Source organism: Ursus americanus, chromosome 33 (genome assembly GCF_024610735.1).
Source record: "Ursus americanus isolate L20-20 chromosome 33, mUrsAme1.1.p, whole genome shotgun sequence".
In the NCBI taxonomy this organism is placed as follows: domain Eukaryota; kingdom Metazoa; phylum Chordata; class Mammalia; order Carnivora; family Ursidae; genus Ursus; species Ursus americanus.
This window is the reverse complement of record NC_142159.1, coordinates 13,010,985-13,036,202: the sequence shown is the minus strand read 5'-3', so window position 1 is coordinate 13,036,202 and position 25,218 is coordinate 13,010,985. Positions and strand designations below refer to the sequence as shown.

The 25,218-nt window shown below is 50.5% G+C and overlaps 1 protein-coding gene across 2 annotated transcripts in view; it reads left to right on the top strand.

Annotated features, from left to right (window-relative positions):
* Positions 1-11,699: 11,699 nt before the first annotated feature.
* The window catches only part of GRHL3 (grainyhead like transcription factor 3), a 34,836-nt gene continuing 21,317 nt past the window's right edge, over positions 11,700-25,218 (top strand). The window contains exons 1-2 of one of the 2 annotated variants that reach the window (XM_045782508.2): positions 11,700-11,777; positions 23,891-24,077. In XM_045782508.2, the coding sequence (XP_045638464.2) occupies positions 11,761-11,777; positions 23,891-24,077 (204 nt within the window). In that variant the 5' untranslated portion in view covers positions 11,700-11,760. Of the gene's footprint in view, positions 11,778-14,781; positions 14,817-23,890; positions 24,078-25,218 lie in introns of those variants that run through there. The other variant, XM_087858413.1, reaches the window with a different exon arrangement.

Below are 25,218 nucleotides of genomic sequence, written 5' to 3'. Positions count from 1 at the left end.
GAGGGTCTGGTGTGCAGCTTGGCCCACCTGGTTTGCTCCCAGAACCTTTTCTGCCTGGGACATCTTCAGCATCCCTGTGTTGTCCAGGACGCATCTGTGGGATTCCCTGTCATGACTTTAGAGAATTCATAAACGATTGGGGTCCAGGAGAGGCACGGAACCCACTGCCCGGGGAAGGGTGAGCCGGAGCAGGGCAGAGCCAGGCGCTGGGAAGGAGAGAGAGCTACTTCCTGAGGAAGAGAGGAGAGAAAGGGGGAAGGGAGTGGGCTTGAGCTGAGCCTAACAGTTTCATGCAAGAGGGAAGAGGAAAGAAACTTCCCAGCCAGAAGGGGTAGTGGCTTGGGCTGGACTGGGGCCTGGAGACGATAGCCATATTGCACAATTCCTATGGAAACGTTCTCTTCACAACTGGCTGCGTCTGGATGCTGCATTTGCTGGACGGAAGGAAAAGGAGGAAAGGGTTCATGGCTACCGGCCATTGGACATGACAGTGATTGGGAAACCGAGTCCCCTATCAGAATCTCTACTGCTAGAACTGGCTTCTTTCCCAGAGACAGAGGAGCAAGAGGCTGAGCTCTGCCCTTTCCCGCACCGGCTCAGACAAGTCACCCATACTCACTGCGTGGCAGCTGTCCCAGCTGCTGGAGGACTATAAGATGATCAGGTGGGCCTTCCAGAAAAGAGTCTGAGATGTCACGAAAGATGGGCAGATCTGGGTCTCACCACCGTCTAGGCAGGGCTTCCCCAACAAGGCTTCCAGCAAGTGTGCATATGAAGTTGTGGCTGCCAGATGTTCTGGGATCATTCCGGCCCAGGTTCAAGTTCCAGCTCCACCACTCACCTTGAGCAAATCACTTTACTTCTCTGGGCCTCAGTTTGCCCACCTGAAAAATGAAAATGGTCGTATTTTTTCCTCACGGTGAAACTAGTAATTTTTTTGTAAATAATAAAATAATGGGTATAAAATATTTGGCATGTGTTGGGCACTAAGGGCTTTGTAAAAAGTGCCTCTGTTTGTTACCACGATAAATTCCTCCAAAGCCCATTCTCTTTGTAAAAGGAAATCTGTTACGTTAAAATGGTTAAGTGATGTTTTACTGTAGGGGGGAAAACTGGTAGAACTAGTTGAAACCAATTGCTTTTTATTTTCTGTAAATCCCACCGATCTCATCCCCCTGGGGTCAAACAGGGCATAAGAATAACTCAGTAGGACTCTGCACTAACGGACACTCCTGTGGGGAAGGGCTCTCATTCCCGGGGATGCCAGACGCCTCCTCTATCCCCAGATTTGTCCCCCTGCTGGGGGTGACTCAGACTGCTTGAGAGGCCAGGGGCTGGGGGGGGGGGGGGCGGTGTCAGAGGTCACTACACCAAAAAAAAAAAAAAAGAAAAGAAAAGAAAAGAAAAAGAAAACCCTTGCATTTCCCTGGCGGGGCCTGTTGTATAACAGATCACTACACCCCCAGGCTCCAGGGGAAACATCCCTCCCTTGCCATAAACTAATCCATTCTGAGGAAGTGAAGAGTGACTGCTGCCGGAGGCACTGAGGGTAATATTCTGGGGTGTGATGTTTGAGGCTGGCCCGTCATGGTGATGCAGACTTCGATTTCTAGCCCCGTGCCTTCCCTTGGGTCTCAGGGAGGCTCCCAAGCCTCTTGGGGTCTTGCAAACCGTTCTTGGGGGATGAGAAATTTCAGAGTAATGGCTGCTAGATGCATGGGGGATGGAGGACTTTTGAAGATGGTGCCAAGTGGCTGGGGCTTGTGAAATGTGATCCTGGCAGATAAAGACATCTGGTACTAATTCTTTCTTCCACTCTGTTTTCTTTTGGGGGGGCACCTTCAAAATCACAGATCACAAACCTTAGCCAAAAAGAACTTGAATGACCTTCAAAAGAAACTTTTCATTTCACAGTGGAAGAAACCGGTTCAGAGAAGGGAGTTAAGACAGCCAATGAGCAGCAGAACTGGAAGTCAACCCTTGCCCTTTTGACTCTTGGTCCAGTACTCTCTTCCCCACTGCTTAACAAAGGCATGGGTGACAGCAATGTGCCAGGTACTATATTAAGGGCTTCACATGCACTTAATCCCCACAACCATCCTATGGAGTCAGTACTGCTACTATTGCCGTTTTACAGATGAAGAAACAGACGCAGACAAACTCAGAAGCTCAGAGTCACAGCTAACGAAAAGCAGAGTCGGGTTTCGAACTGAGGTCTGGCTAGAGATGTGGAGCTTATCATCATTAACACGAAACTATCTAAGGCACAATAAGTCTTTAAGTTGAGGACCTTAACTTTCCCCCAAACCACCTCACAGGCTTCTGGGAGCCTGGAGAGCCGACAAGAGTAAAACAAAAGCCTCCCAAACTTGACCCGTCCAGATGGAGCCAAGCGTAAATCCTCAGTTGTCAGTTATCCAAGGGCGACCAGATGAAATACCACAGCCCTGTACTGGGTCGTCAATCAATTCGGAGGCTACTGATAGTTCTGAAATATGGCCAAACAGCCAAAGCCACTGGCTAAAGAGTCAGGTCCCTGTCATCTTCCTCCTGGAGGTGTCCTCAAGGCCCATTAACGGGTAATCCTGGGGGTGTCTGCTCATGACTGAGGAGGGTGTGAATGACGGAGCTCATTGTGAAAGGGGAGGGGGCTGAGGCTCAGGGACAGCTGTCAAGGCATGACTCAGATTTCGACAGAGTCTGGGCAGAGAGAACACTCATGCTCACATCCCCTCTGAGGAGGAGGAGCCTGGTGACTAACGTCCATCGCCAGGCGCATCTGCCCTGGGCCGAGTGCCGTGGTGGCCGGAGCAGAAGCAGAGACAAGACAAGGAACTCACTGTTTCCCTGGGAGGCGAGGCGAGCCATCCGTAAGGACAGCAGCAACAGCCCACGTTCCCGGGACTTCGTGCACGAGAGCCGTGCGAAATGCTTTGCGCATGTGAAATCACTTAAATCCCTCCAAGGTAGGAGTTATGCCTACTTTAAAGATGAAGAAACCGAGGCTCAGAGAGATCAAAGAACTTGCCCAAGGTCACACAAGTAGGAAATGATAGAGCCAAGATTCGAACTCCAGTAGTTTGGCTCCAGCATCCAAGATCTCAGCTAGAGGCGCCCTACCATGCGCGCATGTGTGCGCATGCGCATTTGGGGCAGGTGCGATGCAGTACACATTCTATGTCACCTGGACCGGGGCGGGGCGGGGCGGGGCGGGGCGGGGGGGAGGGGATTGGAGGTGCAGGTCTTGAGCTTTAGAGCCAAACGTCCCGGGTTCGAATCCCAGCCTGGTCAGTCAGGCTGTAGGACTCCATCGAGTTCCCTGGCCTCTTCACGCCTCGGGTTCCACATCCGTAAGAGAGAGGTGGTGATTGTGTCTAAGTCTTTGGGCAGTTGTAAGGATTGAGTGAAACAGGGCAGGGAAAGTGTTTATCACAGTCTGGCATATACTTAAGTGCCCAAAAAATAAGAGCTCCCATGATACTTTTTAATGATTAAATACACCTTCATATTCATTAAATGAATAATGCACACATCTAGATGGCAGGTGCTGAGGTGGAGATGATTCCAGAGCAACTGGAAGATTGAAGTGGGGGGGGGTGTGTGAGAGAACCAAATAAATGAACCTGGTCAGGGAAGGAAAGCTGGGCCCAGTGCGGCATGGGCCCGGGCAGGGTGGGTAGCCTGTCCCGAGCACAGGCTGGAATGCTGAGCAGGGGCAAGGGGGAGTGGTGAGTGAAGAGGGCTTTTGAGTAGCTGACTTCCTGGGGCACACAGGAGGTCACAGAAGCCCTTCCCCTTCCTATTCCCCACTGCTTGACCACCTGCCACCAAACTGCAGGCCTTAAAAATCTTCTGGGCAGTCATAGATTCAGAAAAATCCAAACCTGAACATTTGGGGTCCAAGTTGAGCACTTACCCTGGGACTACATGGCCTCTGTCTTCCTGAGAAGGTGCGGCGCCCAGGAGACCCGAGCCTGTCCCTCCCTGCCCCCTTCTCCAGTGAGACCAGAGCTCAGCGCACACCACAGGCAGGCTGTGAAGGAAAACTGTAAGAACAGCAACAACGGACCTTATGGGTTGGTTAATCCTGCGTACTTGAACCTCTCCCCCCACCCCCACTCTAACCTAGAAAGGCATCGTGGACCCCAGATATGTGTTCAGCACGGACGTACCAGGGCTGTGTCCACGCCAGGCTTCGGACACTTTCCTCGTAGTTCCTCCAGGAAACCCCCAACTGAACCCTCCAAGCCCCCAGTTTGACCCCTGCAGATAGATGAGAGGGGGAAATACATTTTTAGCTGTGGGGATGATGGGGATTCACAGGCGTTCCTCAGCTAAGCTCCTTTTATTTGGAAGTGGGCAGTATCTTGTTTAATGGCCCTTTTAAGATGCAGGCTGGTGATGGTCTGCAATGAGGGTGGGTCCAGGTCCCTGGAAAGAGTGGGCCTCCAGGGCTGGGCCCTCTCCTTCTAGGATGGAGGCTACCTTCCCTGGCTGCCTTCCGCTCTGACCAGTTCCTGGCAACACAGAACAAATCCCCAGATAGTACTCCGGCTGCTTCTTCCTTCCCAGCTCAGGGACAAGCCTTCTCGGATTTGTTACTTTTTAGTAACTGTAGTTTCTTTCTTTTATTAACAGAAGAAATAATGCCCAGAGATAAGCCAAAAGAATAAAATATAAATGACCCTTGATCCATTAGCCATGATACTCTCTTTCTAGTCATATAAATGGACGTTAAAAACAAGAATGGATTAGGGGCGCCTGGCTGGCTCCGTCGGTTAAACATCCGACTCTTGATCTCAGCTCAGGCCTCAATGTCATGAGTTCAAGCCCCACGTTGGGCTCCATGTTGGGTATGGCGTCACACTAAAAAAAAAAAAAAAAAAAAAAAAAGAGGAATGGACTAATTTACTAAAAGTAGAGTTTGAGACTCAAAACTCAAAAGTAGGAACTCAGACCCAGCTTCGAGACCCAGAGGCTCCCTGGAGTGACCCTGGGTAAGTTGTTTCATGAATGGGCCTCCTTCTTCTCATTTGTAAAAGGATAACAGTAGTTACTTCATAGGGTTGGTGTAAGGATTAAATGAGATTAAACACTGAGCCTGGGGCCCTGCAGATAGTAAGGACTCATAAATGCTAACAACTGTGCTGTAAACTCGGTAATAACTTCCAGGGCACGAAGGGGCTTTCTGCAGCACCTTGCAAACTGTGGCTCAGTATGCAACTATATTTGGGTATCTTATTTATCTTACTGAGCTTCTGTTGAAGAGTATTTATATTAACTCTAATTTTTCAGGATTATAAACAATGCTCTGATGCATATCCTTGCAGATAACTCTTTGCACACAGAGATTGCTTGCTTAGACTAAATTCCTAAGAATGAAATTGCTAGATCAAAGATGAGCTAAAATCTAAAGCCCACGTTTGGACTGATTCACACTCCCTCCAGCAAGGAGGGAGCCTGTTTTCCCTCACCCTTGCCAACACTGGGGTTTGGCATTTTCTTTCATCTTTATCAACTTGCTAAGTGAACACACACACACACACACACACACACACACACACACACCCCAACTTGTTTTCCAGGTATTCAGAGACTTTCTCTGGGTTTATTTTAAGGGGTGCTTTGAGGACAACTTTAGACCCCATAATGATTCTTCTTGTCCAAAGCGCTTCTAGGAAGGAATATAGGTGGTGTTAATGGCAGAACTGTGATAAAAATCTCAAGTACAAAACACAAATGGGTCTGGGTGCTGCCCACCCCGACCCTCCACAAGCGCAACTTCAGGTCCTCCCTTGCTTTTAAATGTGGGCTATATTCTCCGTGTAGGGTGTGTGGCCCATCCCTCTACTTAAGTCCAGCGATGGGCTAGAGAGGAAGATTAGGATGGGATGTTTACGGAGCTTTAGGTGCATGCCCAGGATAGCACTTTTGGGACCCATTAGGATCCATAATGGTATCCAGGGTGATGCTTTATCCAAAATCTGAAGCTCCAATCCAAATTCCTTTGCTTAAATACAGATGCTTTCTCTGAACATCGAGCTCAAATGGGGCCAAAAATTCATCACCCCCTGACTACCACCATCCACTGTGGCTCACCAGAGGAGGGAAAGAATAGGAAAACGTTCTCAACTGAAAAGAGCTTCACTCATCAAACAGGCTGTTAAATGACGTTGAGTGCTGAGTGCTGGGAACTAAGCTGTGCGTTGAGGCTGGAAACAGATGGTGCCTGAGGAGGACCCCTTTCTAAGCTGGGTGCTCACCTATAACCCCAGCTATCTTTTTTTAAAAAATATTTTATTTATTTATTCGACAGAGATAGAGACAGCCAGCGAGAGAGGGAACACAAGCAGGGGGAGTGGGAGAGGAAGAAGCAGGCTCATAGCGGAGGAGCCTGATGTGGGGCTCCATCCCATAACGCCGGGATCACGCCCTGAGCCGAAGGCAGACGCCCAACCACTGTGCCACCCAGGCGCCCCCCAGCTATCTTTCATTAGGTACCTATGGTTTACTTGCCATTGGCTTTCCCCTGAGATCTTATTTAACTTAATCCTCAAGTCAACCCCATTGAGGGATGATGGGGAAACTGAGACTTCCAGAAGACAGTCACTGGTCTAAAGGTATATGCTAATGAGAGGAAGCACGGCAATTCAAACTTTGGAAGTCTTCCCTGGGGAGTGGGGGAGGGGTAGAAGGCAACAGCTGATTTGGCCAGAATGTCAATTATCTTGTGTAAATTATACATGTTCATCCACTTCTCATTTATCCAACAAATATTTATTGAACACACATGTTGAGACCTGGGACAGGTGCCAGGTAAGATTTCGTTTTCCCGGCATGGTTTCTGCACTCCAGAAGCTTATAAATCCTTCCTACCTTACAAATCCATTCAGCCAACCTATCTACTTTCCTTCCTTTCTTCCCTCCTTCCCTTTTTCCTTCCACCCACCCCTCCATCCAAGGCTTTGTTCCAAAAAGGCACTCAGGAGGTTGAAAGAATGGTTTCCGTGGCTTTAAGGTCAGGCGGACTTTGGTCTGATTCTGTCACTAAGGAGACAGCCAGGTGACCCTAGCTGAGTTACCTCACCTCTCGGAGCCAGCTCCTCTTCTGGAAAATGGGGAGCTCAGGAGAATGACAGGATATGCACAGGAAGCACCCCGACCTGCCCCTGGCCCGGACAGCGATGACGGCACACAGTAAGGACCCTACCTCCTTCAGTCCTCACAGTGATCACTTCAGCGAGGCGGAAACTCAGGTAACAAGGAAGAAAGCTGCTTGTCCAAGGTCTTGGGTAGTTGACTGCAGAGTTGATATCCTTTAGTAACTTGGCAATACTCCAGGAGCCAAGTCCTCCCAGGGGGATTAAATGATCCCATTTGACAGGAGGAATGGGATAAAGCATCTTAAGCAAGTATCATGGGGTGAGTGCTCGATAAATGATAGTAATTTGAATGAAGGCAAGATTAGAGCTGATTCCTGAGCTCCCTGCTGAGAGCCTGCGAGTTGGGCAGCCCCCATTCTCCATTCAAGCACTTCACAAGGAAGCTCAGAAAGGACTCCCAATCTTTACTACTCTATCTCTGCTTTCACTCCAGGAAGAATGGGGACATGGGGACCATTTAGTTAATGGGCATTATAACTGGGGTTTTGTAGGGGTGCCTGGTGGGCTCGGTCAGTAGGGTGTATGACCCCTGATCTCAGGGTCATGAGTTCAAGCCCCATGTTGGGTGTAGAGATTACTTTCAAAACGTAAAAAACAAAAATATTAAAAACAAAACTAAACTGGGGTTTTGTATAGCATTTCCAATTACAAAGCAATGCAAGATCAGTGCAGAAACTTGATAGGGGAGAGGGAATAGGGAAAAAATTAAAATTCTGTCATTTTAGCACCTATAGAAAAGTACTATTAACATTTTGGAATTTGCCTTTTTGATATTTTTATGTAGGTCAACAGTTTTTCCTTAAGTTTTGGATAACCATGAAGTCTTAATGTGTTAGAAAAAAAAAAAAAAGGACTGTTAGCAGGGCCATAGTGTCCAATAGCGCAAGTCCTGTACCGTACAATGGCACTGTGATTGTGCAGTGCACAACCTTTGCAGACAAACAGCCCTTGCTCTTAGCACATACTTAACTCAGTAGTCCTAACCTTTACTCCTCCCTAACATGCCAAGAGTGTAACACTCTTTTCGAGATAATCCTGGAAAGGAGGAGGGATGAAGGACCATGCCATCTTCCAGAGGGGGCAGATCGTGTGTAGAGAAGAGGAACATTTCTTTTCCAGAAGTAATCTAGAAAAGGAAACCTAGATGATCTGATATGCACCTCCCCCCTTACAGTGATTCATTAATCTTGTCTCAGAGGGAGGGAAACTGAAGCCCTGAGAGAGATTACCCGGTCATACAGCTAGGAAGTGGTCAGGCAGAACCTGAACCTGGGACAATCCCTCAATTCATCTAGCGCACAAGAATGGAGGCAGAAAGATGTGGGTTCAGATCTCAACTCTTTTACTTACTAGCTTTTCACTTTTGCGATGTCATTTAACCCATCTGAGTCAGTTTCTTTATCTGTAAAATGAGGGAACAGCTTCCTCACAGAGTTTACATGAGAATTACATGAGAAAAAAAGGTCTTTCCTAACAACGATGGAGCGCTACGTGCCAGGCACTGCCCAGTGCACCTCACACGCACCATCTCATTTCATCCTCACATGACCCTCACTCTACAGCTGAGGAAACGGAGGCTTAGAAAGTCCGAGTCATTTGCCCAACATGACATGGCTGGGCCGGGATGTGAAACAGGATCTGGCAGACTCAGAGCGGTACTGCCAGCTAACGCAGATAACTCTGAGCACAGTGCTTCCCATACACAAAGGGCAAAGTAACAGCCACCATCATGACTGTTGCTACCGTGAATATATAATTATGTCACAGGTCGTCAGCCGGTCTCTGTTTTCACTCCTCGGCCAAAATACCAAGAATTGGGCCAATCCAAAGAGGGGAGGAGATGTAGCCTAGCCTAGCCCTGGGCCATGCCCGCGCTATACAGGAGGACGGAAGGGGTAGGAGCAAAGCTGGGCAGTGTCTCTCTCAAACCCTGGCATCTCTCATTCATTTAATGAAGGGCTGGAACCGGAGGCCTAGCTCCTCCTGAGGGGTCTGGCAACTGGCAACCTTGTAAATAGTCTCCCGGTGTCCTTATCTACCTCTGTCCCATCCAGGGTGCCTTCCCGTGTTTGGAGACACGGGACCCCTCTGCCCCATGACTTGAGCCTCTGCTGATCTCTGCAGATGGGTGCAGGTGATTAAAGAGACAAAACCCAGAAGTAGAGAGAGAGGACCCATTTAAAAAAGTCCAGCGAGCACAGACATGCCGCCTGGAATCCCAGCCTCCATCTGAGCCCAGCCAACATGAGTCACCTCCACAGCCCTTTACCTGTGAGTTGCAACACAGCTGACAGAAACTCCCAGCCTTCCAGGAGGCGGGCAGACAAATGTGCCGTCCTTGGGGCTGCAGTGAGCTTTGCAGTCACAGCTGGCACCCAGTGGCTCTCCTGCCACCAATAACATCTGTGAAGTGGTTGGACACCAGGCTCTGCTCTTGGATCAAATCCCAGCTCTAGCTCTACCACTTCTAAGCTCTGCGGTTTAGTGACTCACTTTATCACTTTGTACCTCAGTTTCCTCAGCTCTAAAACAGGGATCAGCAAAGTGCCTATCTCACGGGGTCGCTGGGAGGATTACGTGAGACAGTGCGTGTGAAGGCGTGGCATGCTGCCTGATACCCGGTGTACCGAGCCCGGGCTGTCTGCCCGCCCCTGTAGTAGCACTGGAGATGCACCAGCGAGCAGGGCAGACGAGGTCTTTACTCCTGTGGAGTTCACATTCCAAAAGAAGGGGAGACAATGAACAATTAGAAAAATAGCAGAAAGTTGTAAGAGCTTTGCAGAGAACCCCATAAAGTGGTGTGATACAGTAACTGAGTGTTTACTTTAACAAGGGCAGCTGCGAAGGCCTGCTCTGAGCTGGTGGCTTTATTAGCAATTACTATTACTATTGACTGTTACTTGTCAGGGCCCCCTTGGCTGCCACACACACAGCCTCCAGTGAGAAGCCAACCTCGGACGGTTCTCAAACCCCGGGCCCCTTCTCCATAGGCCTGCCTGCCCTTCAAGAGGGCTCTCCAGTGGATGCTGACTTTACCCTGAAAACTTCCATCACATTGGCAGGAGTAGGTGAAACCCCGCCCTTCCCTGGGAGAGAAAGGAGTGGGCCAAGGTGAGGCTCCCGGGAAGACAGAGCAAAGAGATAATTTGCTAAAAGGGAAGAGGGGGTGGGCAGAGAACAGAAAGAGAGAAGGAAAAAAACAGATACCAAGATCTCTGGCTTAGATTTAATTTCAAATTAACCCTAGTGGAAGCTCTACAAGCAGCCCCAGCGCTCTCCTACTTGTGTTTGTGGGTCTCTTGGGTTTACCAACCTTGTTCTTGACAGAGGCAGCTCACAGCAATTATTCCACACTTTCTCAGTCTGACAGGTATCTGATTCTCCTGTTCCCGGTGAGGAAGAAAGCACTTATTAGAGGGTGAAATGATCAGCTAGCTAAGGCTTCGGAGGTGGCCAGCTTCAACTTTTCCGTCCCTTCTGTGTTGGCCAGAGGCATGAGGTTTGCTCATGTCTCATTCAGATCTGTATCACGCCAAATAAAAGGCTGCCTCCCACCCTACCCCCGGCCGCCCCCCTGCCATCAACACACACACACACTCCAGATTGTAGACTCCTCCGGGACAGTGACCCTTGTCTTCTTGGCCTCTGTCTCCTCAGAACCCAGAGAAAGGCCCGGCACACAACAGGTGCTCAATACATGTCTACTGAATTGAGCCCACTGACTTCAGCTCAAAGGGACAGCCAGACTTGCAGATGACTGAAGATTCAGATCTGGGCTCTGACACTCACTAGCTTTGCCCTTGGGCAAGTCAATTTACCTCTCCAGCCTCCATTTCCTCACCTGTGAAGTGTGTCGGGAAGGAAAGGGTACAATAATGGCTACCACAGTGGGTTACCGGGAGAATCAAAGAGCTCACCTAAATAACTGTAAAACATTATTCAGAAAGAAGCTATTATTACCTTTAGGGAAAAGCTCTGAAAAAAAGGGAGGACGCTTACACATAAACAACTCTCCCCCTGCCCCGGGGGTGGAGAAGGGGGAGATCTGCTCTCTTCTTTGAGAATCCCCCAGTGGCTGTGAAGTATTTGATGGTAGGCAGAAGAAGGGGCGAGGGAATTGGGGGGGGTGTTCCTGAGTATCCGGGATACTAACTAGAAACAGAAATCGAGATTTCCTTTAGCCAAGTTTCTGTCTCTGTACTTTTCCTCTAGCTATCTTCTCTCCAACATTTTTTTCTGCCCTCCCTCCTCCCTCATCTCCACCTCCCACCCCCTCACCTAGGAAGGAATTGGCCAGCTCCACCCAGCCGGCCCCCTTGGCTCCGCCCCCAACGCGGCAGGCCAAGAGTTAACAGCTGCACCTGTTGAGGCATACCTGCTGTCGCCGGCACCTGTACCCAGAGCCAATCAGCACCAGCGCTGCCGGGAACCTACCTGTCAGCAAAATCCCGACACTCAAACCTCAACATAAATCAAACACTTCCCTGGGCAAGGAATGTCTGTGTCAGGCAAGAATTAGAGACAAGCGGTCGGTCAGTAGAGTCTCCGAGCTGGTGCCCGTCTTCGTCTTTGAGCCTGGGAGCCTGGGAGCAAGAAGATGTCGAATGAACTTGAGTGAGTAAACACTGCTGGATGCCTGGCGCTCTCCGAGCGTGGAGGCTCGATGGGGTTTCCAGAAGGGGGAAGCGCAGGGAGGCCGGCGCCAGGATTCACAGAGCAATTTGTAAGGGTAAATGAATGGGCTGACGATTTCACTTTGGCGTGTTGAGGCAAGCCCTATCTCAAGCTAGAGTTGAATGTTTCCCTGGGAAAATAGTGTTTTTTTTTTTCCTCTGTCTGCTGAGCAGTTTCGAGCCAGGTAGGGAAACACAGGACTGAAACTGTGAAGGCTTTCGGCACTACTTTCTGATACTGTGAAGGGACTTGGAAATCAGAGACAGCCCCAATCCCATCTAGGCTTTCTATCTTCTTGCCAAACGGAACTTCTTTGAGGTACTTCTAAGAGCTGTCTTAGGCACAGAGTTGGGTTTCTCTAAAGGGACTTGTTTGTTGGGTTGGAACAGTCCCAAGTGGGAAGGTTACAGAGTGGTGTTTAAACATATGCCCTCTGTAGTCAGCTTGACCTAAGTTCAAATCCAGACTCTGCTCCTTATGGGGCATGTGATCTTGGACAAGTCACTCAACTTACCAGAGCTTCATTTTCCTCATCTAGAAAATGGGTATAAGAATGCTTTGTTGGAATCTTGAGAGAGTTAAGTGTGATAAAAGCTGTAAAATGCTAGGCACAGAGCCAAAGTCTGAAGGTGCATTAAATAAAATGCGGTTGATTTTTATTCAGAGGCAGTTCTAAGGCTGAAGAAGCTGAGATGTGGTTTTCAGTGAGGTCACCTCTATTGCCTGGCAAGATGCAGGTGCCTTCCTGCCCATATCTGGGATTTAGACTCCCACTGGCTGATGCTTCCTTCACCATGGACCCCCTGCTTCGGGTCCAAACCTCAGAGAAGGTGAGATAGGCTGGGATTCGGGGCTGCTTTAGCATGGGCTCCAGGAGCTGGCAGAATCCAAGCTTCTAAAATACAGACTCTCCTCCTCTTGCCATGCCCAGAGGTGAGTGGGCAGAGACAAGGGTTGAATAATCTTTTTTTCTAGCTACTCAATAGACTGTTTTAAGAACGTGAGACCGGAGGCGGCAGTTGGTGTGTCCTAACTGCAGACAGTGTTCCATGATACCGGCGAGCTCTTGAATTCTCCTAGGTTAGCCAACTACGTTCATAGTACAATCACTGGGCATCAGATTTCTCTTGAACAAATTCCCTGGGGTTGACACTGTGTTGACAACTGGAATAAGAGCAGGGGCAGTGGAAGCAACACGTGGATTCAAGTCCCGGCTCTGCCACTAATGAGCTGAATGACCTTGGGTAAGTCACTTCACCTGAGTCTCAGTTTCCTCACTTGTAGGTTGTGGGCCATCGTGGTACCCACCTCATGGAGTTGTTGGGGGATCCGACCACTTTAGAAAAGTGATTAGTTTAAAGCCTGGTAAGGAGCAAGCTCATAATACCCTTGTTACTTCATACAGAAATAACCAGTATTTCTGAACCTCTTGCTTTCTATTTTTCCACAATCTGAAAACAAGACAAAAATCTTACTATGTGTCTTCATCCCACTTCCATCCCCCAGTTAAAACTGCAGAGGCTGCAGACAGAATCTATTCATTGGTGCCCCTCAGGGGGTAAGCGTCCTGAAGCTGGGTTACCCCAACAGAAAGTTTCCTGATTTTCTCCTCCTTAATCATTTGGGTTTTGAAGTCAGATCCGCTGACAGTTGAGGCTTCTCCGTTTGGGGTGGGGTGAGGGGAACCTGTGCCTGCACAGTAATTGCAGCCAGACGCTGAAGCCACCGTTTGAGATTACAATGACAGAGCCTCAGCGCCTGGGGGCTCAGCTACCCTCACTAAGAAGTGGGGGGTGGGAAGATCATGTGTTTGGCTTGCAAGTTTCGAGCTGTTGCTGTTGGTGCTGCTGTGGCCACTGGCTTGGCTGCCCAATTCCCCCCAACAGTGTCGAGCGCAGAGGGCTGGTCCTAGCGTCCATCTTGTCCTCCGACAGAATGACGAAATCTTGTTAGGTCTTGGTGTGGTGGGAAAAGCCGGGCTGGCATGGGGCTAAATTCTGCCACTTAGCAACCGCAGGGTCCTGGTCAATTTGTTTCTCCTCCCTGACCCTCGGTTTCCTCTTCTGTCCAACAGGGTATATGCCCACCTACCTGGCAGGGGAAACAATGCGCTCCCACATGTGGGCCACCCGGCCCCAGGGCTGGAGCTCCTTAACCGTGAGCCCGATCCCTAGGCCTGGGGAGGAAGGTGGCCCTTCGAAGGCCGGGTCCTGGGTTGCATGGCGGCGGCGTCAGAACCCAGCTCGGGGCAGCTGGCGGGTGGAGCACTCCGGCCTTTCATGTGGTCGGGCCCAGCGCCTGCCGGGTGCGTCTGCCAGCCTCCGGGCCAACGCAGCCCGCCTCGGCTGCCCCCGGGCTAGAGCCGCCCGCAAGGTATTCTGGGCGGGGGGCACCGGAAGTAGCTCACTGCCCGTGGCTCTCCTCTCGCGGGAAAACAGCCCGCGCCTGCGCGCTGCCCTCCAGGGTGCTCTCGGGGGTGCCGCGCTGGCATGCCAGGGTCTTAGGCCGGTTGCTATGGGTCTTCGCGGCCCCTCTGGAGCTATAGGTAGAGTGGTGCCCCAGAGCCGACTGTGTGGGAGGTGCACCTGCGCTGGCTCGCTCTGCCTGGGAGGAAATGAGGGGTTAGGAGGTTAAGTGATCAGCACATAGTAGGTCTATGGAGTGGAAGAGAGAGAGAGAGAAGCGAGCGAGGCGCACCGGCATTCCCCTCTGCAGTCTTGCTCAGTCCGCCTACTGGGAGCCCACCCGCCACCTGGAATCTCCCTCCCCAAAGCCTTGGAAAGACAGGGCTGAGTGGGAGGGGGACAAGGAACGTCCCAGTGGGTGACCACAGGCCTCTGTCGCTGCTCCATCTGATCTCCAGGAGCGCCAGGCTCCAGACTGCCGGGAGCGCTGAAAGAGTTAACCAGGAACGCCTCCCCGCTGCGGTTTTGTGGTCGAAACCATGATTGCCAGGAGCAAATTTTTGTCGTGCACAAGGTGTGTTATTAAAAGTCGGAGTTACGCTGCTGGTGAATGAAAAGTTAAAAGCCCTCATTAAGCTCCGCCTGTAAAACAGGCGGACTGGGGCTGAGACAACCCTAACGGCGGAGGCTTGGGGTGCAGGACGCTCCTGAGGTTCCTGCTACTGCACTGGCTAGCACAGCGAGGGCCTGGTCAGGTGCCTGGAGCCACAGACAGCTTCAGGGGGCGTCCACACAGAGGAAGGCCAGCCGGAGGAAGGGCCACAGGGCTGAAACACAAATAGTATATACTGGTTGGGCCCTGTTGGTTGAAAAAAAATAACAGCCAAGCATCGATTGAGAGCTGACTCCACAACAGATTCAGTGTCCAGTACTTGATAAATACATTATCTCCTTTAACCTTCCCAGCGATCCAACGAGGATGGGAGTATAAATTCAGTTTTGCGGAGGAGAGGGGTCTGAGACTTGCCCCAGGCTTGCTCAAGATCTCAAGGAAGAGCTGTGATCTTAACTGGGTCTTAATGGAGGGGCAAAAGGATGATCCACAGCAGTATGTCTGCCTGCCTCCTGTCTGTGCAGATCCTGAAAACAGACGAGGCGATACGCCAAACTGCTAACAGCGGTTATCTCTGAGGGGAGGAATGCAGGTGACTCTAGCTCTGCTTCCAATTTTTCTCTCCGTTTTACATTTTATGTATTGTTTTACATACCTATGTTACTTTTGAAATGGGGAGGGTAAGGAGAGGGAGTCATTATTTTTCAAAGAGAGAATTATTGGTTCACCTAAAAATGGTGTTCTCGAAATGTGGTTCCTGGACAACATCATCATCTTCCCCACCTGGGAACTTGTTAGAAATGCAAATTCTCAGCCTCACCCTAGACCTACTGAATCAGAAATTCTGGGGGTGGGGCTCAGCAATATGTGTTTTAACAGGCCCTCCAGGCGAATCTGATGCATGTTCAAGTTTAAGAACCATTGGCCTAGAAGACCTGGCAGAGGATTGGGAGGTAGGAGGTTCCCAGATCCTCTTCTGACCTGCCACATAGTCCCTGGGTCAGCAGGCCGAGGGTTTAGCTGCGGGCGTCACACTTGTGTTTGAGCCTAGCTCTGCCACGTGGACCAGGTGACTTTTGGATGAGCTCCTTAACCTCTCTAGGTGTCAGTTGCTGTGTGTAAATTGGCGCTAACACCCCCCTCCACACACTCACACACCCCTCACAGGGCAAGTATGAGAATGAAAAGGCACAGGGCCTGATGCTTTTATTTATTTATTTATTTATTTATTTATTTATTTATTTATTTATTTTATTTTATTTTATTTTATTTTATTTTTATTTTATTTTTAAAGATTTTTTATTTATTTATTCGACAGAGATAGAGACAGCCAGCGAGAGAGGGAACACAAGCAGGGGGAGTGGGAGAGGAAGAAGCAGGCTCCCAGCAGAGGAGCCTGATGTGGGGCTCGATCCCAGAACGCCGGGATCACACCCTGAGCCGAAGGCAGACGCTCAACCGCTGTGCCACCCAGGCGCCCCTTATTTATTTTTTTAAATAAAAGATTTTATTTATTTATTTGAGACAGAGTGAGAGCGAGGTAGGGAGGGGCAGAGAAAGAGGGAGAAGCAGACCCCCTACTGAGCAAGGGGCCTGACATGGGGCTCTATCCCAGGACCCTGAAATCATGACCTGAGCTGAAGGCAGATGCTTAACCCACTGAGCCACCCAGGCGCCAGGGGCCTGATGCTTTTAAATAACAGTTCCTTTCCCTTCTTCCCCTGTCTTCCTTCCCCTCTCAGGAGCTCAGCGTTTGCAAAATGGAGCAAGATAATCCTGGCTGGCTGCCTCTCTCCATTCCTTTCATCTTGTAAAAAGTCAGAGCAACTGACCTAGCGAATGTCCTGAAGGGAAATTATCTCACCAATATTTGGTGTTATTTCCTTGGTGGGTGGAACACCTGGGCTGCAAGAATTGAAAACTCTTGAGGGCAGGGACAGTGTGGTATTTACGTTCATGTCCTAGTACCCAGCACAGGGCGTATTAATAGAGTAACCCTTAGTGAATGTTTGTTGAATGAATCAGTGAGTGAATGAATGAAGGGATGTGGCACCCCGGGTTTACAGGTGGATTTCAATTTCTTTCACATCTCAGTTGAAAGAGAAACAAAACAAAACAAACCCCCCCCCCCCCAGGAAAATTGGATAGGAAACCAAAAGAAGAGCATAGCGTAAAGGAGAATTCCCATAGAGGGCAGAATTTTTCAAAGAGGAGAAAGTGAGTTTCTGGTATAATTAGAAAATGGCACATAATTAATTTACATGCAACTAGAAGCATTGGCTGGGGCCTGACTGCTCTCCCCCTGCTCCCCCGCCCCCAAGCCAGATGATGAATGCTTTGCCCCTCTTATCTGGGAATCTCCAAGCTTCAGGTCTCCTGCTGCTGCTTGGAAAAGATGTCCCATTTACAGGTGGGAGAAGGTGAGGCTGTGAGTTGTCATGCAATTCGCTGGGGGCTACCCTACAAAGTGAGTTTTAGTAATAATAATAATAATAATGGTTCACGTTATTATGTGCTGGCACTCTGCAGATTACCTGCATTATCTCATTGCATTTTCCAACAGTAATACCTCACAAAGCTGTAAAGATGAAGTAAAACAATGACTAGAAATTCGTGGGCCAGCATCTGGTGCTTGGTAAGCCCTCAAGTGCATAGCAGCTATCCTAAGAATTATGTGAGGTTAGTCCTCCCATCTTTCCCTCTTTTACAGGGAAGAAAGCTGGGGCACAGAGAGGTCGAGTTGCATAAAGTCACACAGCTTGTAAGTAGCAGAGCTGAAACTGGCACCAGGTCTGTGAAGCTCTGGGGTGCACCTGGTAGACGCGAGATCACACGACCTCATTCGAAGTAGAGGCCCTACGAGCCATGCCCTAGAATGGACTCTACCATGTTTCCGTGGAGGCCCCCAAAGAGCCCCCAGCCTGCGACAAGGCACATTTCACAACCTGGACATCCAGAAACCAGATGGGCCACTGGCAAGCACGAGAACCCCGGAGCGCCCCTGTCATGCCTAGGGAACACCTTGCATGGGGCTGACTGAAAAATGATTCTTCCGCGAGCGGCTGTGGCAGGGCCTCCCTGTGGGTAATTAGTGAGTGTGATTGATCGCTGCTGAGGACGCTGGGTGGCTCATGACAGGGTTTGGCAACTTATTGGGTGTATCTGGGTGTCAACACGCAGCCCAGGTGGCCCCTGGAACTCTTCCTCCTCAGGCTGGAGGGAAGTGAGACCCAGCTCACTAGACCTATCCTCTGCCAGGCACCTCCTTTGCTGGGGCTTGAGCTCCCCCCCGCCCCCCCCCCCGTGAGTTTCCTTCTCCCTTCAGCAACATTGAGTACGCGTCCTTCCTTTTACATCTCTGAATTATTGACGAGCCTTAGAGATAGGGCAGTGATTCAACTTAGTACCAGATAGGAAGCTAAAGGACTCGAATCTCAATCCTGCTCCATGCTGAGTGTCCTTAGGCGAAGTTACACCTTCTCTGAGAAACTAGAGTTTGAAAGTCCCTTCGCACCCTAAATTGAACCCAAAAGTCCTCAACTAATGGCTGAGACACATTTACTTAGTCTCATTGAGAGTTTCAAGTGGCGCTTAGCCAGAAAGCTGTGAGCATCGAGAGTCCAACAGGACTTGGGATGAAACCCACTTTACCACCCTGGGCTTCCTCCATCCTGGTGCCCAGAATGATGCATGGTAGAGTCAGGAGGCCAAGAGTCTGGCTGGGTGTGGAACAGCTGGTACCACACCCCTCCCATGCTGTGGGCCCACCCACAGGAGAGCCCCTGCATGGGCGGTCTGCACAACCCCACACGCTAGAGACAGGGGCCTCGGGAAGGGAGGCTTATCAGCTAGATGCCCGAGCTCCTCTCTCTGGATCTTGTATTCAACTCTCTCCCAAAGGGAGGAGAAGCTGGGCCAGGGAGGCTCTGAGGAGGCAGCCTTGAGAAGATTCTTGACGCTAGAAACCAGAGACCTCTGTTCTAAGCTTGATGTCGTGAGATACTAGCTGGTTGGCCTTAGCCAAGCCAGTGGCCCTCTCTGTGGCTCAATTTTTCCTGCTATCACATAGGGGAGAGTCATACGTTCCCTCCCTACTTTACAGGGGCGTTGCAGGATCAGAGGTGATGACAAACGTATGAGAAGCATGTTGAAAAATACAACACACCATGCAAATGTGAGGGATTATCAAAGCTCTGACTTGAGTTTCCTCCTCAGGGGGCTGGCCTTCCTCAAACGAGGCAACGTATGCAAAAACCCTGGCACACAGTAGGTGGGCAAGCTCTGGGAGCTGTCCTAGGCTTATGCCTTGGATCCTGCGGCCCCTCTCCTCTGGAAGATCTGAGGTCCTCCCTACCTGTCTCCCTGCTCCCTTTCCCCCTGCAGCCCTCTTCTTGACCACACCCAGTCACTCCCCAAAGTTCAGGCAGGTCAGGCTCCTGCTTCCTTTCCTTCATAGCTTTCTTCGCCTATCGGACATGAGCTGTTTGTTTGTTTTTGTGGTCATGTCTGTCTTGCTGCCACTAAAATGTAACCGGTATGACAGCGGGGATGACCTTCTCGTCTTGTTGGCCCAGGACAAGGCCTGGCACATAATAGTTGCTTGACAAATAGTTGTTAAAATGAGGGATGGATGCCACCCCTATTTATTGGGTTTTTCTTCTCTTTTTTTTTTTTAAAGATTTTATTTATTTATTTGACAGAGATAGAGACAGCCAGCGAGAGTGGGAACACAAGCTGGGGGAATGGGAGAGGAAGAAGCAGGCTCATAGCGGAGGAGCCTGATGTGGGGCTCGATCCCATAACGCCGGGATCACACCCTGAGCCGAAGGCAGACGCTTAACCGCTGTGCCACCCAGGCGCCCCTCTTCTCTTCTTTTTGGAAACTAGTGGTCAGTGGAAAAGTGACCGGTTGTGGAGTTAGATCCCAGGGGTCTGGCTTGTTAACTCACTTGGCCAGTCGCCTGGAACAGGTCCCCGAACATCTCTGTTGTCTATTTCCTGGTCTGTAAAGTAGAGATAATAACACATGATGTATGTTGGGCGGCCCCGTGAGATAATGAACGTGAAAGTCAAGGCAAGGGGTTATTACACTGTCTCTTTTCTGTTTTTGATATAGAACCGTGTTCATAGACGGGAGGCTTAGGGAGGATGTTAATTTCAGAACCTCGGGCAGAGTCTCCCCTTGACTGTCATTTGGGGCTTCGGAGATGATGGTGGTCATGATGATGCTGATGATGATGGCTATTATTTACTAAGTGATTATTCTCTGGCTGGCTCGAGGCTAAGCCCATTTCCTACGTTAATGCGCTTAATTCTCCTAACAGCCTCTGCGATTAGCCCCTCTCTAAAGTAGCCAGCCCCGGTGACTCCATCCCCTGACTGTGTTTTAATTTTCTTCACAGCACTTATCACTGACTAAAATTAACGCATTTACCTCCTCGTTTATGGTCTGTCTTCCCCAATTAAACTGTAAGTTCCATGGGAGCCGAGCCTTATCTGTCTTGTTCTTGGCTGATTCCCCAGGGCCTAGAAGAGTTCCTGACTGGGCGCAGAGAAGACACTCAATAGACCCATTTAACAGATGAGGACATAGCTAAGTCCTCTTGCCATCCCCTCCCCCCCTCCATTCTCCTTCTTCCTTCTGGTAGTTGAGAAGTTCTGCCTTGGACAGGGGCATCAACAGACAGTTTGTGGAGGCCCTTGGCTAGGATCACTTGGTCTCCCCTCCTTGTTCTGGCTCTGTCACCCATAAGTAGGGCTCAGTCCTTGGAACTCTTCACATCTCTCACCCACCAGGCCCTCAGTCCTGAATTCCAGCATTAAGAGAACAGGGTACCAGAAGTTCTTGGATTTCAGGCTTTGGCACACGAGTCAATGCTAATCTTATCCATAGTCAAGACTTTCTGGAAGCCAAATGCTTAACTTTGGAACATGAAGGTGATCGGTAGCATGAGCAGGCATGGGGACCAGGACACTAGGGCTCCCAGCTCCTGGCCAGAAACTTCCAGTCCTCTCGCTTTCTTACTCAGTCTGTCCTGCCTTGCGTGGGTGGAAAATCCCTGCCTCTCTGTCAGTGGACCATTGGTTCAATGTAATCGAGAGGAGGGGAATTTCCAGAATAAGAAAGGCATCCTGAAAGGGGACTAGCATGGAGTAAAAAAACATCTTCGAGTCCAACAGGTCCAGGTTCAAGTTGAGTTTCCACCACCTACCAGCTGAGAGATCTTGAACGGTAATATTACCTGTGTGAGCCTCAATTTCCCCAAGACCTATCTCTCAGGGCTATGGCCCAGAGGTGATGAGATAGTGCAGAAAAACAGTTGGCATTGTGTCTGCCAATGGTCAACACGGAAGGTCCGACAGCCACTATGTAGCAAGGACTCAGGCTCAGGGATCCCAGCAGGATGGATTAGAAACCCTCGGAGGCCAGAAAAGCCTCCCAGATGAACAACAAACACTGACCTTTTCTTCCTCATGGGACCTTGTCATTGTCTACGAAATTTTCATTTTTCAGTAGGGTAAGACCTAACTAATAGCTCATCAAAGCTGATAATGGTCATTCCACCAGAGTCAGCAGACTGGGGCTCTAGGCCCAGATCTGCCATTGACCACGTCCGAAACCACTTCGCAGCCCGTCGGTGTGTGGCTGCAAGCTGGGTCCAGAGCCCACAGTGGCTCTCCTGTATTAGGCATTTGTTACATGGCAGGGTCAGTTCTCATCATTTTTCCTGTGGCGATGCCCTCAATCCTCAGAATCCTACGTGGTGGGTGCTTTTATGAGACTCATTTTACAAACGAGGAACAGTGCTCAGGACTGGGGATCCCAACTGACCTAGAGGGAGGAGGTCTGCCTGGCCTTTCCCGGCTTCTCCCACGACCCGAGTCGGGGAGTTTCCTTTGGCCTGGGCTGGGAGGGGCTGGGCCAGCTACCCTGGGCCTGCTCTGTAAGTTCTTCTAACCCCAGGGCCAGGAGGCAGCGAGGAGGGGCCTCCTCCTCACGTCTCCGTCTTGCTGCCCTTGATTTATTGCAGTAGAAACTCGGGGTGTGCCTCCCTTTCCGCACCCCTAGAGCAGGAAGGTTTCTATCATTTCTCTTTTCCTGTGTGACAGCTCTCTCTGCCTCCCTCCCAGAGCCGATGTCCCGCACCCCGGGACCCAGGGAGATGGGGGGGCACAGGGCCCCCGGTGAAGCCCCTGGCAACAGAGCCACCCACTGCCTGCCTGGGTGTGGTCTAGCTGCTATTCCCACTCTGTCTGGGAATGGAGGCCTGAGCTGCAGGCCAGCAGGGGAGCACTTCCTTGCCCATCCAGGAGTCTGCCACAGAGCCCGAAATGCCACCCCTTCTTGCATTATGGTGAAACAGTGCGGCTCAGTGGAAAGCACATGGCTTTGGTACTAGACAAGCCTGGGTTTAAATCCTGGTTGTGTCATGGACTAGCTGGGTGATCTTGGGCATTTTCTTACCCTCTCCAAGTCTCAGGCTCCCTCATCTGTAAAGTAAAGCCAGTGATCCTTACCTCTTAGTGTTCTTATAAGGAGCAGAGCTTAGGGATGGAAAGCATTCATACATATTCTGGTAAACGGCAGCTGGCATCGTTCCTGTGTCCCTAACATGAGAGAGTCTAGAAGGCTCCCTTAGGAAGGGGGGGCATCGGGCCATGAAGTGCCTGCTTCATCACTGGGGTTCTCTTGTCCCAGTCTAGCCGCTCCCGTCTTCTCAGCTTCACACACTCTCCTTCACACACTCTGCTCTAAAATGAACACACTGGAACTTTCCCACCTCTGTGCCTCTGCTGGCCATCAAGAGCGTGTTTTACACCAGTGATTCTCAAAGGGTGGTACCCAGACTACCAGCATCAGCATTACTGGGAAACTTGTTACAAATGCCAATTCCAGCTACCCCAGACTTACTGAATCAGAAACGCCAGGGGTGGAGCCCAGAAATCCGTGTTCTCAAGCCTTCCAGGTCATTCTGATGCAGCTCAAGTTTGAGAACGCTATCCTGTATCACAGCATCATCCTGCTGGAGCTTGATTGCCCTCGGGGCCACTCACCAGGAGCATGAGCGAGTCCCTTAACTTCTCCGAGCTTCAGCTTCCTCGTCTGTAAAAGGCGGACAAGCCTAGTACCTGCCTTACTTGGTCGTTGTGAGAATTCAGTGACAGAATTCATGGAAAATGCTTGGCTCAGTATCTAATACACGGCCGATGCTCAATGAAGATTAGATATTACTTTTAATAATGACATCATCATTATTCTGTGTCACATCCCTATCCTGATGGCCCCCCTTCACATTTCTGCCTGATATAATCCCCAGTACTGAGTGCCCCCAACTAAAATGTCTTCTTCCTCCGAAAAGCCTCTCATGATCTCTTGCCTTGGAGCCTGTGTTGCTTGTCTCTTGGGCCGCCTGCTTTGTATGTGTCTGAGTTCTCAGCACAGGCCTGGTTCTGCCTGGTCCATGTGCCCTTCAGCATCCCCCCCCCCCCGCAAGTTCCTGGCATCTGGACATCTGCCTGGCCCTCCACAGTCCATGCTGGTCTGAAATGCCAGTTCCCAAGACCAGGCTCTGCCCACAGGCTTCCTCGCCACACTCCCTACCTTAAAACGATGGCCAGCCTTCTGTGTCTTTCACGGTCTGGAGCGGAACTTCTTGTGCTGCCTTATCTGGAAATTTTGTTCCTTGCAGCTTGTCATGTGTGCTAAATCCCCTGGAATAAGTATCTACATGGAAGCATTTTATTGAACCCTCTGCGAAGCTTTGCAAGGTTCAGAATAGGGTCTTGGTGTCGTAGATGAGGGGACCGAGGGCCCAGGTCGACAGCCTCTACATGACAACGTTTGGTGTAGACCAAAATCATACTTGAGTTCGGGTGTGTTCTACTGCCCCAAGCTGCCCAAAGGGAGGCAGAAGAAGTGGTTTCAAGTTTTCAAGACTGGTAACTCTGAATTCCTGGGCATTGGCCTGAGGCTGACCATACATGGACCTTCCCCTGGGACAGCCTAAATCTGACCTTCCCTGCTTGCCTTCCAGTTTCAGGTCTGTGCGACTGCTTAAGAATGACCCGGTCAACTTCCAGAAGTTCCCCTACACGAGTGAGGACGAGGCCTGGAAGACGTACCTGGAAAACCCGTTGACGGCCGCCACAAAGGCCATGATGAGGGTCAATGGGGACGATGACAGTGTTGCAGCCCTGAGCTTCCTCTACGACTACTACATGGTATGTTTGCCCCCGCTGGGCCTGTCCCCCTCTGACGGAACGCACACCTGTGCTCTCAGGCCTCATGGCCGCCGGCAGCCCACCCCTGGCCCCACACCCATTGTATTTTCTCTCCCCTGGTTCTTCACACACACTGTTCCCTCTGCCTGGGCCCCTCCCCTTTCCCCTGGGTAAACCCTCCTCTCAGCTCCGGGTCTCAGCTTCAATGGGGTCTCACCCCATTCCTTCGCTGAGAAGGGGAAAAGCTGTCTTGGGTTTCCCATTCTGTGCCTCCGGGTACCCTCAGCAGCTACTATCATTATCCTCGCCTCTGTCTTTAGAAACTTGCTGGCCATGCATTTATGTCTTCATCCCCCCCACGACTGAGCTCTTGGAGGGCAGGAACCATGCGGTGACCATTACTCAGTCCTCCCCCATACTGCTTGCCACATACTCAGCACCCAGTGCATACTGATGGAATGGATCGATGCGTCGGCCACACACAGCCGCTCCCAGCAGCACCCCCAGCCTGCCATCTTCTTTCTGGCCCTGTCCCTTAGGTCATCCCAGTTACTCCGTCATCGCCACCCACCTTTCCCACCCCCACCCCCCGCCTAGAACGTGCCTTCTGCACGTTCCTTTCCTTGATCCTTTCCTTTTCTTCCCAAGGCCGCTTTCTCTTGGAGGCTGTGCTGTCGTATCATCTGTCGCTCTCCGGAGTGTCTGACTATCCTTCCTACCCTTGCTGGAATGTAACACCTCCTGCCAGAAGGTCCTTATGGTTCTCTAATTGTTTCCAGGGCCTTGGCCTTGACTCTGGGAGACCGTCAGCGCCTGAGAACAGGAATTAAGCCCTCCCCATCTGACCAGTGGGCAATCACAGACACGTAATACAGCGCCAGAGGCCTCCCTTCCCTTGCCTGTTGCTCATGAATTCCAGCCTGCGTTCTCACCGGGGTACAGAAGGCTGAAGAATCTTTCTCAAGCCAGTACTCCAAGCAGCCCCTACCTTTCTGTCTGAATTGTCACACCATCGCAAACTTTCCTGGTCTCCCTGGGCTGGGTGATTGCTCCAAGAGACTTGCCCAGATTTGAGAATGGGAAACATAAACAGCCAATTATTGAGATAACTGGCTTTGAACTTGAAGATTTAAAGCCACTT